At 27.1% G+C, this 14,703-nt stretch overlaps 2 protein-coding genes across 3 annotated transcripts; one reads left to right on the top strand and one right to left on the bottom strand.

The window, feature by feature from the left end:
- Positions 1 to 355: 355 nt before the first annotated feature.
- LOC103569659 (coiled-coil domain-containing protein 42 homolog) lies at positions 356 to 3,653 on the bottom strand. Its single transcript, XM_008547053.1, has 4 exons — positions 3,544 to 3,653; positions 3,179 to 3,467; positions 2,845 to 3,084; positions 356 to 706 (listed from the first exon to the last, which is right to left on the bottom strand). The coding sequence occupies exons 1-4, from the start codon at positions 3,651 to 3,653 to the stop codon at positions 356 to 358; spliced, it is 990 nt and encodes a 329-aa protein (XP_008545275.1).
- Positions 3,654 to 5,523: 1,870 nt separating this feature from the next.
- LOC103569639 (jmjC domain-containing histone demethylation protein 1) lies at positions 5,524 to 14,482 on the top strand. 2 transcript variants are annotated; one of them, XM_014444779.2, is made up of 8 exons: positions 5,524 to 5,611; positions 5,695 to 5,764; positions 5,887 to 6,166; positions 7,224 to 7,911; positions 7,984 to 8,317; positions 9,361 to 9,643; positions 10,508 to 10,803; positions 10,871 to 14,482. In XM_014444779.2, the coding sequence occupies exons 2-8, from the start codon at positions 5,723 to 5,725 to the stop codon at positions 11,894 to 11,896; spliced, it is 2,949 nt and encodes a 982-aa protein (XP_014300265.1). In that variant the 5' UTR covers positions 5,524 to 5,611; positions 5,695 to 5,722; the 3' UTR covers positions 11,897 to 14,482. The 2 variants fall into 2 exon arrangements, with proteins under 2 accessions (XP_014300265.1, XP_053594944.1); XM_053738969.1 differs by lacking the exon at positions 5,524 to 5,611 and having other exon boundaries at positions 5,726 to 5,817.
- The last annotated feature ends 221 nt before the right edge of the window (positions 14,483 to 14,703 follow it).

The following is a 14,703-nucleotide window of genomic DNA, read 5'->3' as shown; positions in this document are numbered from 1 at the left end:
TTTTAATGGCCCATTTATTATTCATTTCTGTAAATTAGCTCTGTCTTCGTTTATTTAAACGTAATAAAGGACACATTCCCACGTTTTATGAGAATATTGTAATTTTACAGGCTATTGCGATCTTAAAACTTAGACAAACTTGGTAATTTAACTAAACAATTAAATATTTCATTAATTTTTTTTAAGTAAAAAATTTAGTGCTTATAGTACGCAATTACTTTTGTTTTTATAGTAAATAAAACTTAAAATAATGATTAGTTTCATTGTAAAGAATAAAATTAAATTATTCTAATTACAAAAATATTTTTCTACTGATTGAGTAATCGTCGATGGCAATATTTAAATAGCTATTTTGTTATTTATTAACAGATTTATTTGCTTTTGTGTAACGTTTTTTTGCTGTTTTCACAATTCGTTTAAGTTCAGCAATCGTTCGTTTAATGTGAACTAATTGATTTTCAATGTCATTTTTTGAAACATCTGTTGGAATGCCTTTCCGTTTACACATTTGAGTATAAAGATTCCAGCATGCAAGCCGAATTCTTATTAGCTCGAGAGTTTTTTCAGCTGATGTTGATTTTATTCGCGATACTGCACTTTCCCACTTCAGTGCTTCTACTTTAACGCGGTCGTATCTGCTTTGTAAAGTTGCAAGTTGGTTGTTTAAACTGATCAACGTGTGCCCTTTTCCTTCAGTCATTCGTTGCTACATATGAAAAAAAATATATTATTGATGATTTGGATGTTAATAACAAGATATTTTTAAAAATAACCTTGACAAACACGTTTTAATATTATCGCCTATATATATGTATTAGCCGATATAAAAGAATCCTTATAAACGAGAATAAGTTATAAATGCTAAATTACCAGATGATTTAATAACGCTCAGTTCTTTGAAAGCATTTAAATTTGTCACATAGGAAAGTAAGCTTATTAAAATATTATATTTTTTCAGATATTTTAAATTTGATTTATTTTTTTACTGCAACTTAATTATTGATAAAATATGTTCGGCTGATTTAAAAAATTTTGAAAATATTAACTTCGGAAATTCAAACTTTGAAAATTTAATAAATTTAAAACTAAGAAAATAAAATTTATATAATTTCAGTTGTTGATGTTCAACTCTTAACGATCACATATGATCCCGTAGATCTCAAACAATTTTAAATTCAAAATATATCCATAACTGTTGAATTTTTTAAAGTAGTATATCTTTTTTTTTAAAGAATTTAAAAAACTCAATATTTGCAAATATATTTTCAAAAATCTAATTACATTTTTTTAGTAATTTCAAAATTTACAGTAGAAATTTTTGCACTTGATTTATTAAAATAAATATACTTTTTGAATATTTAAACTTTTTAATCAATTCTATGTCAACCAGAGTCAAAAATAAAACTTGATTTAGACTTGGTTTACCAAGTCGAAATTTGGAGCCGTTTTTCATTAGACAAACTCGACTTTTTTTTACGGAGATATGAAATATAATGAGTTTTTGCCTTGGTTTAGACTTAACTAGCTTACTTAGTCGCGATTTAAGACGAAAAAGTTGAAATCAAGTCAAAATTGACTTGGTTGAAACTTATTCGACTTAAATTATAAGGCGAAAAAGTCAAAACTAAGGTGCAATAATTTTTATATATTAAGGCGAAAGTAGGGCGAATAAATACTTTTTTCGACTTGGTTTAACAAGTCAAAAGTATTAAGGTGAACGACTATCGTGCTCAAAATAAAGACAAATAAGTTGAAACTAAGATGAAAAAAGTTCAAAAAATTAAAAAAAATTTAAGTCGAGATCTTATCGAAAAATTGTCGGCAAATCAATAACTTCAAAACCCTGATTAAAAACATGATTTGGGATAATTCAAAACAATTTGAAATGATTTAAAATAATTTGAATCGACTAATATATATATACAATTAACACTAATATATAGATATACACTTAACACGGAACAAATCATTTTTCTTGATCAGGGAAGAAAATAAGGTGAAGCGAGCCTGAATCAAGTTTTATTTTTGACCCGGGAAATTATACTTATTCTCCAAAAATTCACCACAAAATTGAGTTAAAAATATTCATAATCAACATTATTATTGTTATTTTTATGCAAAAAGTTACTTTTTCAATTTATTGTTTTATCATAATTACTTTTTAAAAATTAACAATAAAAACCAGTACTACCTTTTATAAAAATATTTTAATATTTGACAAAGACTAGATTCTTATAGACTCCTTGTCTCTTTAATTCGTAATAGAAGTCTGACCGTTGAAGGTAAATTTTGAAAATTTAAACTTTGTGGTTTATCAATTATACTATTGCGAATATTAAAATTTTCCGGGAAAAAATCACGAGTAAATTATGTTCAAATGACACGGCTTACACATAAATATACGACATACCTATACGTCATAGAAGTAAATGTTTTCATTTTTAATTAATACCAAGTTTAATTTTGATAGTTCCAATTACTGAATATTAATATAATAAGATCATTAGTTATGGATTCAAATATTGAAGTAATAAATTACAAACAATTATTTATGATTACATTGTTACACTGTGAAAAATTTTTAGAGTGAACGCGAATCGAATTTTAATATTAAAACTTCAAATTGGAGTGAATGCAGATGGAAATAAAATCCAGACCACTCCGAAGGCATTTTGCTGAAAAGACAAACTCCGTATATACTCTGTATGCGGAGTGATTTTTTTTAAACTCCGAGTGACGGAGTGAATTCTGATTTTTAAAAAAATTTGTAATCACTCCGAATTCACTCCCGATTTTTTTACAGTGTAGTAAATATATTTAAAAATAAAAACAATAAATAAATACCATCTCAATACCAATTTCTTCAAGAGTGTGAAGATCTTTGTTTTGATGTTCAGCCAGATTTTGTCTCACTTCCATTAAACTTTCGTATCGATTAAAAATCTGATTAATTGATTGAAATTCTTCAATTTTATTCACAACTGATTCTAAATAAATTTGTGATGAATTGTAATCTTTAACATATTTTTGCATTTTATCACGTATAGCTGCCAGATATGTGAGTTTTCCTTCTAACTCTGAAATCTAAAAACAACATCAAAATTTAATTAATCAATGTTTATTCAAGTATATTAAATAAAAATAATTATATAAATTGAGTTTATTAAAATAAAATAACTTGATTCTCATATATTTTTTGGCGTTCTTTTTCTTCATTAATTTTCCTTTGAGCACGTAAACGTTTTTCATAATTTTCCTTAACGAAATTATCAAATTTAATAAAAGATTCCCGTAATAATGATTCTTTTCTTCTCATTTCATTCCATTGTTGATTCATAAATTTACGTTTTTCAACATACTCTTCATGTTTTGCTTCGAGTTCTCTTTCATTCTGTGATAACTCTCTGCATGCTTTCAATAATTCAATTTCCGGACCCGATTTTGCAACATCTGATTCAGGATATTTTCTAACATATTAAAAGATATGTAAATAAATATAAATATTTATTTTGCGAATGTTTGTATTACGTTTTGTTCACTTACTTTATTTGATTGTTTTCAAATTTAGATTTAAAGTACTCTGTAATTAATTTTTGACGATCAGTACTAATTAATGCCCGCTGAATTAAACTTTTTGGATTATTTTTTAACATCTCCATTGTTATTTAATTATTTAAAAATATTTTGATAGATCATTTAATCTGAAAATGTATTTAATATATATATTAATTAACTTTACCAAATTAAAAATATATAAATAAAAAAATATTTTGTTATTCTGAAAATAACAGACAAACGATAATTCCTTTGTTTTTAAAAAGAAATTACTTTAAAAAAAATGCATAAAAATTCGAAAAAATCCATCGTATATATTTTATAAATTATTGTTAAAATTTTTTCGAAGTTTACGAATACTTGTCATGAAAATTTATTAATTTAATATTTGTTCACATAATTTAAAAAATGAAAGTATAATCTTTAATGTTGTTCAAGATATCTTTAATATTCTTGCGTACGATACCATGAGCAAGACATACACAATTCTTGACATAGGTTTTTTGATCCACGATCTTGCAAAAGACACATACGTAGAAATAGACACTAGCAGCTAGGGGTATTTCTCAAGATACTTCAGAATCTTATTCAAAACACGTTACTACTATAATAGTTATCAATCAAAAGATTGACCAGTGCCTTGACCAGTTACTTGTCATGGAAATCGTTACATGGGTAATAATCAAGTATGTAAATAAATCAAGTTATCAATGATATTTATGTTTTATATTTACTAGTAATTTTTTTTTCAAATGATAAATAATCGATCAAAATTAAAGAAATTTGAATTTGCGTTTTTTTCTTGTCAAATTTTTTGTATTTTAAATTAAAAGTTCATTTCCTACATATTTAAAAAAGTATTTAAAAGTATTAACAATTTACAAAAAAAGTTTAAGGACATAATAAAATACATGAAAATGTTTAATAATCGTCTTTTACCTTATCTGTACGGAGAAAATTATGAAGTAATTTTTACTAAATTTGATAAAAAAATTATAATCCGGAAGTAATCTGAAAACGTTAAAAAAAATCAAAACTTGAACAAAACTCAAAGTAAAAATTACAACATATTATTTAGTATAATAATTTCTGTTGATTATAAAAATTACTGCATTCAAAATAAAATTTACTAGCGACAAATAAAAATTATAATATACCAATAATTATTACTATTGTACTTAGTGAATATTAGTTAACGCGCTTTGTGAAAGATGTATTCTGGTGAGTAATTTTTACAATCCAGATAGTAATTTTTACAATCTCAAATAGTAATTTTATCTTCCGGAGTAGCAATTTGTCTTACCGACATTTTAAAATGTACAGTGCCTACGTAGAATTACATTGGAGATGTAATATTTATCAATTACGAAAAAAAAACTGCGACTAATGTATTAACTTTTAATAATTCTAATAACAATTTCTACTTTTCGTAACATTGGACTATTTTTATATGAATAAGTAAATATTTATTTTTTCCAAGCGAAAATTTAACGAAGCTTTATTGTATTTATTATTACAAGTGAAAAATGCAATCTAGAAAGTAATAATTAAAATAAAAAATTAATTTTCTACGAGTCATCGTAATTTTTCTTATGGATTGTAATATTTTTTTTGAGATAACAAACTTTTTATTGTGATTTTAATTATTATTTAATTTTGACCTGCATTTTTCTCCGTGTTATATTATAAATCCTAAGAATCATATTACCATTTTCTAGTAGATAAATATTTTAAACTTTACCCCAATCTGATTAAATTTATCATAATTAAATTTTCAATATATATTATTATCAAAGTTACCGATGGTTTACTAAAATTATTATCGATCAAATAATTAAAAATAATACCGCTTGTTTTACATAACTATAAATATCCCTAGTTTAATAAATCTAGTGACATTTGAATTTTCCGCGTAAATAAAATTTTTTTTGAGTTGTTTATTTTGTTACTAAATCAAAATGGCGACAGCGTTGTGCTGTTTAGTCACAATGAAATAATAATCCGTTTAATATTAATTGTTTTATTGTGATTTATTAATGTGACATGTATATATTATGTGAGAAGTAGTTATTTATTATTATTGTAAAGTATTATATATATAAATAATAATAAATAAATCGATATCTATTGTAATAAAAGTGATACGTGATCTGACAGCGTGTTCGTAATGGCCGATAATACCACTCCTTTGCCCAGGCGGCGTCAATTGGTAAACAAATGGCTGATAATATTTGCCGACAATACATTAATATATTACTATAAGTATAATAAATTATGTTGTTATTTTAAAAGTAATTATTTATAACAATAAATATAAATTATTTATTACAGAGAGAGCGGACAAGAAAATTATATACTGATGATTTCACATATGGTGATGAAGAAATCGAGGGTAAAAGAACTTTTAAACTTGATGAAAAAATCGAATGTGAAAGATATGACCTCAAAAATTTTTCGGGACTTTTTCGTGAAATGACTGGACCAGAACTTAATCTTGCTTATGTACAAAAAAATGGTTTAAATATTCCATTACTATTTAGAGACAGTTCTGGACTTGGTTTAAGAGTACCGAGTTCTAATTTTTCTATTAATGATGTTAGAACTTGCGTTGGTAAGTAATTGCAATTTTTTTTTTGTTATCTGCATTTTGATCCTTAGACAAAATATCCTCAGGCAAAATATTAACTAATGAGCGCGTTGGTGGCAAGTTATAGTAGAACTACTGCCGCAAACTGACGTCAAGATGACTGCGAAAATTGTACGGGTGAATCAAATGACATCAATTTGCAGTCAATTTAAAAATAAACTGCTACTACCCTGATAGCATGAGTTGCTCGTCAAAAAGTTGGTATTCATTAGTTTGCGAACAACTTGACGACAAGTTGTCGACAACTCTAGTTTTTCCAACTCTGGCTACAAGTTGGCGTCTAGTTGCGGCTGTTAATTGGACGCCAGTTTCTCTCCAACTTGGCTATCAGGGTAACTTTTTTTTGCAAGCAACTTGATAGCAAATTTTTGTATCGATTGACCTGCAAGTTGCGACAGTAGATTTACGTCTATCTGCAGTCAAAGTTCAGCTTAAGTTGTATTCAAAAGCTTGCCAGCCTAAAATTGATGTAAACTTGACGGCAGTTTGCATTCGAATGATATAGATAAGTTGATTTATTTTGATACTTAGCAAAAAAAAAGGAGTTTAACTTATGAAAAGGCATAAATTCAAGTCGACCTGTCTAATGATACCAAATATTTGAATATAGGTTTTAGAAGAATGAATTTATTAAAACTATTTGATTATTTTCATTGTGATGACATATTATGAAATGAAAATTTAATTTAATAATTTAAGTAGTTTTAATCACCTGATAAATTTTATAGTTTTCAACATACGTTAATGATATGTGATTTGATCATAATTTCTAGCTTATAAATAGCAAAATATCAATTTCACTGTTTGACCGGTTAACTAATTTAATCGATTAATTTAAATTAGCTAGCTGTCTGATGAACTAATTAACCTGGTTAAACTTTATGGCCGATTTAGTTGGCCATATTGTACAACACTAGTTGTTAATAATGTATCAAATGCTAAATAAAGAACTCATTACATTACATTAATAAAATTTAATTTGTTTAAATAAATTAATATTAATCAATAAATTTTTTTTTAGGATCAAAGAGAATATTGGAAGTTATGGACGTGGATACACAAAAAAATGAAGAGATGACAATGAAAGATTGGCAAAAATATTATGAAGATCCTGAAAAAGAGAGATTACTTAATGTAATATCATTAGAATTTAGTCATACTAAGCTAGAAAATTATGTTCAATCTCCAACAATAGTTAGACGATTAGATTGGGTAGATACAGTGTGGCCGCAGCATTTAATCGAAGCCCAGACAGAGTCAACAAACGTTTTGGGGGATATGATGTATCCAAAAGTTAAATTATATTGTTTAATGTCGGTAAAAGGTTGCTATACCGATTTTCACGTTGACTTTGGTGGAACAAGTGTCTGGTATCATATACTCAGAGGAAAAAAAGTATTTTGGTTGATTCCGCCAACGGAAAAAAATTTAGATTCATATCAAGAGTGGGTTCTCAGTGGCAAGCAATCAGACGTATTTTTTGGTGATATGGTCGATCGTTGTGGTCGTGTTTGTCTTGAAGCTGGTATGACTCTTTTTATTCCGACTGGTTGGATTCACGCTGTTTATACGCCTGCAGATTCTTTAGTATTTGGTGGCAATTTCTTACATAGTTTTGGAATAGAAAAACAACTTAAAGTAGCTCAAGTTGAGGAACACACTAAAGTACCTCAGAAATATCGTTATCCATTTTTTACGGAAATGCTTTGGTAAGATATTTATTTTAATTATTAGTCTTTCTTTTATTGTTAGTTTATATTTTAATTACTAATTTATTTTAGGTACGTGTTAGAACGCTATGTTCACGTGCTATTGGGTCGTAGTCATTTGGACGTTCCTGAAGCTCATCGTCAACACTCTTGGTATCGTTTATCACCGCCGCAATATCATCAACATCTTACACCGTATGAATTACATGGATTAAAATCAATAGTTATGTATTTACACTCGTTACCGTCAACTAAAAAAAATGTACCAGAGTTAATTCGCGATCCTGTTGCTTTGATACATGACGTAAGAGGGCTTGTTGAACAACACAGACATGATAATCCTGATGCTGCTATTACAGGGCGTCCAATTTTACCAGCGCCACCACCTCTGAGCATCGCCGAACGAGTAAATACTATATTTTATTTTAAATTAATTTTAAATAATCAATTAAAAGTAAATTAGTTGAAGTTATTGACGAGTTCAAATCAGTCATAAATATAGAATATGAATACCATAAATTAATTTATTTAAAGTAAAAGACCCATTATCTGCTGACTTTTCATTGGAGTGAGATTAAACGACTCAATATAAATTGATAAATGAAATAAAAAATAATTTATTTTTTATAGTTTTAAATATTAGAATAAAGTTTTAATTTTACGAATAATCTTGATAATTAATTATTATTAATTTTTTAACGTAACTTAAATTTAAGCTAACGAACGAACGTTACAATAAAAAATGGCCTGCTGATCGCGATTTCGAAAACAGTCACTTAGATTTAATTTTTAATAAATTATAAAATATTTTAAAGTGAGCGACTAATAGTACGAATTAGGTTCATCAAGGACTTTTACCTTATTTACTTTAGTTCTACATTATTTTTAATTTCCAAGTTGCAGGTGTTATCATAAAATCACAATCACAATGTATTTAAATAATTTTTTATTAATGTCTATGAGTCAATTATTTTAAATAATATTAATTTTAAACCTGATAGTTATTTGAAAAATCAATGTTACTTTAAAATTATTTATTTTTTTTTTTTTTTAATAATAAGTTTTTAAATGCAAGAAATTCCATAGCAAAACTTTAATGAACTCGCAATTATTAAAAACTAACTGTAGGTTAAAAAAAAAAAGTTAGTAAAGTAAAAGACAGAGTACCTGATCACTCCATATATTTGTATAGATATATTTACCAAATATATCTATACAAATACATGGAATGAGTAGATACTAGTTCCCTGGTCAGGTACTGGGTCTCTTACCCTATGATGTAATTTTTTTATTAAAAATTATGCTTTTAATGAAAAAATTATGTAAGTAAATCGATATTCATAGGAAATTAATAAATAAATTGATTTAATTTCTTATAACAAGCATCTTTGAAAATCTATATAATTTTTAACAGTAATTAGATATTTATTATTTTTATGTACTATTTAGGAATTCCTTAAAGTACCTAAAAAACAGTCTCCAAAAATTCAAAAATCTGAAACAAAGTCATTGCCACGAAGACGACGTACGAGATGTAAAAAATGTGAAGCATGTACACGACAAGACTGTGGAGAATGCGTTTATTGTCAGGATATGGTTAAATTCGGTGGAAGTGGACGAGCTAAACAGACTTGTATCACTCGACAATGTTTGAGGCCTATGTTACCCGTAACTGCGGCTTGTAAAATTTGTAAACTTGATGGATGGGGACAACAACCAGCACCATTAATGGGTAAATGAATTAAAATATTTTGAATAATTATTTATGGTGACCAAATTTCTGGAAAATCTGGAAATGTTAGGGATTTATAAATATATCTGAAAAATCAGGGAATAGTCAGGGATTTTCGTCACAAAGCTGGAAAAATTTTTACTTTCTTTTTTTTTTGACTGGAAAAATCCGATAAATTTTTTTTCTGTTAAAACTGTTCAAAAAGTGGCACGGCGCAAATGCAATTGTAATACTGTCTTAAAAAAAATTAGTAGAAATTGATTCCAATAGCGAAAAAATGAAGCAGTTAGAATTAAAAATGCTGTTAGAAAAAAAAAGTTCTAGTAGAAACCAATCGTCAGGTTCTTGAAGCTATTAACATGCATATGGACAAGTTAGAAAACCAAAAACATTAAAAGTATACATAAGTATTGAACTAATAAGTTTCACTATATTTATTATTCGCGTACTTGATTAATATTTTATTAATATTCTATAAAACGTTTTTATTTATGAAATTTATTCTTGTGAAAATGAAAAATTTATTTATATTTTATTATAGAGTAAGTTATATAAAAACATAGATTTAAAATAAGGAATAAAAAATCATTCATTTAATAAATAAAAAAAATCCATGAACATTGACAAATAATAAAATAAAGTTTCATTTAGCGACAATGATTAATTATTTATTGAACTGACTTGTACCATTTTATTTCGAATTGAATAAATATTTCCAATGATTTAATATTACTACATATGGTCAGAGAATTTTTAAATTATTTGACTGGAATACCTGGAAAAGTCAGGGAATTCCAGTTTCAAAAATCTGTGGTCACCATGTCATTAATTTATTCATTTATTAAATTATATAATAAAATTCAGGTAAACCAATATCCGGAGTACCATCAAGTCTGATGGAATGTTCTATTTGTTTTGATATCGCTCATCCCGAGTGTCTTGGAGTTGAGTTACAAAAAGTAGTGGTAAGTGAAGACGTTCCTAATAGCTGGGAATGCCCGTCTTGTCTTCAGAGTGGCCGGAATCTGGATCATAGACCACGTCAAGTAAAAGCGCGAATTCGTAAAGTATCTGTGTCGAGTGCAGCCTCATCAGCTCCTACAACTGACTCTGAAAGAGCTACCACTCCGAGTAAAAGAGCAAGACCAGAGCCTACTGAGGTAACTGTCTTTTAAAAATTATTTTTATTAATTGATAACTAATTTTATTACATTAATAAAATTTCAGACGTGGAATGACCGAGAGCCTGCTGAAGGTGATCAACGATCAGCTTTGAGGACTCAGTTAGCAGCACAGTTGATTGGTTCCAGTAATAAATCTTTGAAGAAACCTTACGTCGTTGTTAGACCCGTCCAATTACCATTTGTTCAACGTTCTGAACACAATGGCCAGTGGTCAGCTACATACGATCGAGAAGTACTTCTTGCTATATTTAAATATTTGAACCCAAAAGATTTAGCGACTTGTGCTTTAGTCTGTCGTTCTTGGGCGCGATACAGTATTGACCCAATTCTTTGGCGGCGTATGAATTTAACACGGACACATCTTACTGCCGCACACTTAACTGGTATTGTTAGAAGACAACCGGAGAGTTTATGTTTAGACTGGACCAATATCGCGAAAAGACAATTAGCTTGGCTGTTAGGTAGACTTTCTCAACTTCGTCATCTATCATTGCAAGGCTGCAATTGGGCCACTGGAGTTTGCGCGCTAAAAACTTGCACATGCCCACCATTAATAACTTTAGATCTCAGTTTTGTTTCTGGACTTAATGATTCAAGTGTCAGAGAAGTCCTAAGTCCGCCAGCAGATTCTCGACCTGGATTGATAGACAAAACTTCAAGGTTGAAACATTTAAAAAGTTTGTCTCTTGCTGGCTGTAATATAACGGATGTGGCATTGAGATATATTGCTCAACATCTTCCTCATTTAGAATCTCTCGATTTATCATCGTGTGGTAGAGTTACCGACGCTGGTGTCGCCCAAATAGCGACTCCTCCTGCACAAGCCATCAATAATCTTGTTTCACTTAATTTATCGGAGTGTCGTCTACTTACGGAAACTACATTAGAACATTTAACTAGATGTAAAGCTATCAAACGGCTTGATCTAAGACATACAACTCAAGTATCAACTCAAAGTGTTATTAAGTTTGCTGCAAGAAGTATACATAATTTACATGTTACTGATGTTAAACTTGTTGAAGAAAAAAAAATAAAAGATAAACCGAGAGAACGTGAGGTATATAAATAAAAATAATAATATCTGTTATGTCGTACCTGGAATAATTATCAATCTACCATAAATAAAATAAAGTCAGCAATAAATGCTTGTATTTTTCTCTAAAGAATTATTATTATTATTTTTCATTTGCAAGTGCCGTTATTTATTTTATATTTATCACATTTTTATTGGGCGTGTGCGAATCGTGATCGAATTATCTGAGTTTTTTAATTATTTGTAACTTTTCAAATTACTTGACTCGAATCAATAATATTATGATTAGCTTTCGAATATTCTAGTTTCATTTAATAGGTGAGCTTACATGGAGAAATTATTCTTGTTGGAAATCCTATGGCGCCATTGTTAAGTGGGGCATGGTGGTCATAGCCATCGTAAAATTTTCAATGGTTACAGTGATTCGTAATATGATCGCTGTCAATTTTATTGTGGCGGTAATAATTTTTGCAATATGATTATTTGAATTTCTACAGATGGCCGACATGGCCCGGTTTTATTATGACACCATAGTATTTGAAACAAGAATAATTTCCGCGTGGAGTTCATTAAGGGAAAAGCAGTTTGAGATACAAAAAAAAGAGCTTATTTTTGTAATTTTTTTTCAGAGAACTTTTGTTATTAAAATTCTTAAAATTTGCGACATTATCAAGCATCATTTCAAGAATATTCTGCTAAATTTTCATAAAAAAATATTGAAAAATAAGCCAGTGGTAGTGGGTAGAGACGAGTCACCTTAGAAACAAAATTTCTATGCTGTAGGCAGGATAACTCATGAATGCTTCATCTGAAATCAAAAAACTAAAAATATTTCTTTAGTACATAAGTTTATCTTGGATTTGAACGAAGAAATAAACAAAATATTCATTTTTGAATTTTTGGTAAAGGTGCAATCAAAAAACTCTGATTTTTGCCAAAAATTATTCCTCTTGTTTAATTAAAAAATAAGTAGTTATTGAAAAAAAAATCCTTCGTTCAAATCTTAGATAAACTTATATATTAAAGAAATCTTTTTGGTTTTTTGAATTTAGATGAAGCAGTCATAAGTTATCTTGCCTACGGCATGAAGACTTTTTTAAGGTGACTCGTCTCTCCCCACTATGACTGGCTCATTTTTCAATATTTTTTTATGAAAATGAAGCAGAATATTCTTGGAATGATGCTTAATAATGTCATAAATTTTAAGAATTTTAATAAAGAAGGTACTCTGAAAAAAAAAATCACAAAAATATCTTTTTTTTTTTTTTGTATCTCAGGCCTCTTTCCTCCCTTAAAGTAATCAAAAGTATTGATCTCGTAGATTCGAGTCTGAGCTCTTACCTCCGACAAAAATTTGAATTATTGTAAGAAATATCACAGCATAAAATCGTTCAAAAATAAATTTTTGAAGCCAAAAATTTCCGAATAATTCAAATTTATAATAAAGTTATCGTTTAGTTCGATTCAATTCGAGATGAATAATTTATAAGTTCAAACTATACGCACACCCCTAATTTTTACATTTTATTAATTATCAAACAGTTTATAGTAACGTGCAATTTCCGAATAACTCATACATTTTAATCTTTATTAATTTACAATTTCATTATTCATTTGTAATTCACATTAATTAAGTTATTGTCTTCCTAAAAAATTGAATTATTTTATTTTATTCAAAATACGTATTAATACTGAGACAAGTATTAAAATTCAATTAAACAATTTTCATATAATTATGAAGAAAGTGATCTAAAATTCTTGGCGGATATTATGTGTTATTTATTTTATTTAGTTTAATTATTATTTGTAATATAATTAAATAGTTAATATAATTTAGTCTTTTTAGTTCTACGATAATTAAACTTCTTTTTTTTAGAGACAAATTGTGAATAATTAATGCGCGATAATAATTAAATACAAAAGTATATTATAATGAAGTGATGAAAGAAAAAAATTGAATTTTGCTGATGGTACAATTATTGTATATAAATTGTGTATTAAAAAAAAATCACGTTCTTGAAAGCTCATTATCACTCATCTACACTTTTCATTAAATGTTTATTTTTTAATTTAATAATTAAAGTTATTTTGATTAATATCTTTATAATTAATGTTTACGTTTTATTTATAAATTGCAACAAATTAGTTTTTATAAAAGTGATTTAGATGTAAATAACAATTAAATCGCTATCTTTAATAATTAAATTTATAACATCACATTGTTTGTGTCAAATAAACTCATTACTTATATTATTTAAAATTAACGATACAATAATACTTAAAATTATTAATGTACATGTATAGTATTTAATTTTATTGATAATCATTAATTTATGTAGTTTAAGAAAGAAAATTTATACATTAAGTCATGTGCATGATATTCTGGAAATTTTCATGCTGATCTAAAAAAAAAGACACACTATTTATTATATGTAAAAATCATGTGACAATGCCATTAAAAACACTATCATTTTTTTACATCACATTACCGCTGGATAGTAAAAGAAAACAATAAATTTTATTTTTATTCTGCATTAAAATTGACAAAATTTTTGATTAATTAAATTATATATAGCTTGTATAATTAAGTAATCGTTTAATTTTATACAGCTTGTAATTCGACTTTTGTTTAATGACTTCGTAAATTTATCATTTACTCATTCGTAATTATTTTAAACTTTATTATAAAAATAATAAATTCATTAAATAAAATACGATTTTTTATAAACATGATTAATTTATCTTTGTCAATTACCATTTTATTTATCAATATTTTTATAATTATTAAATATTTATTTGGTAGTCAATTGATTTTATTTATTTATTTTACGAATATTAATTGT

The sequence above is a fragment of the Microplitis demolitor genome, chromosome 5, assembly GCF_026212275.2.
Source record: "Microplitis demolitor isolate Queensland-Clemson2020A chromosome 5, iyMicDemo2.1a, whole genome shotgun sequence".
Lineage (NCBI taxonomy): Eukaryota > Metazoa > Arthropoda > Insecta > Hymenoptera > Braconidae > Microplitis > Microplitis demolitor.
The sequence above is the reverse complement of the archived record's forward strand: the minus strand, read 5'-3'. Positions and strand labels throughout refer to the sequence as shown.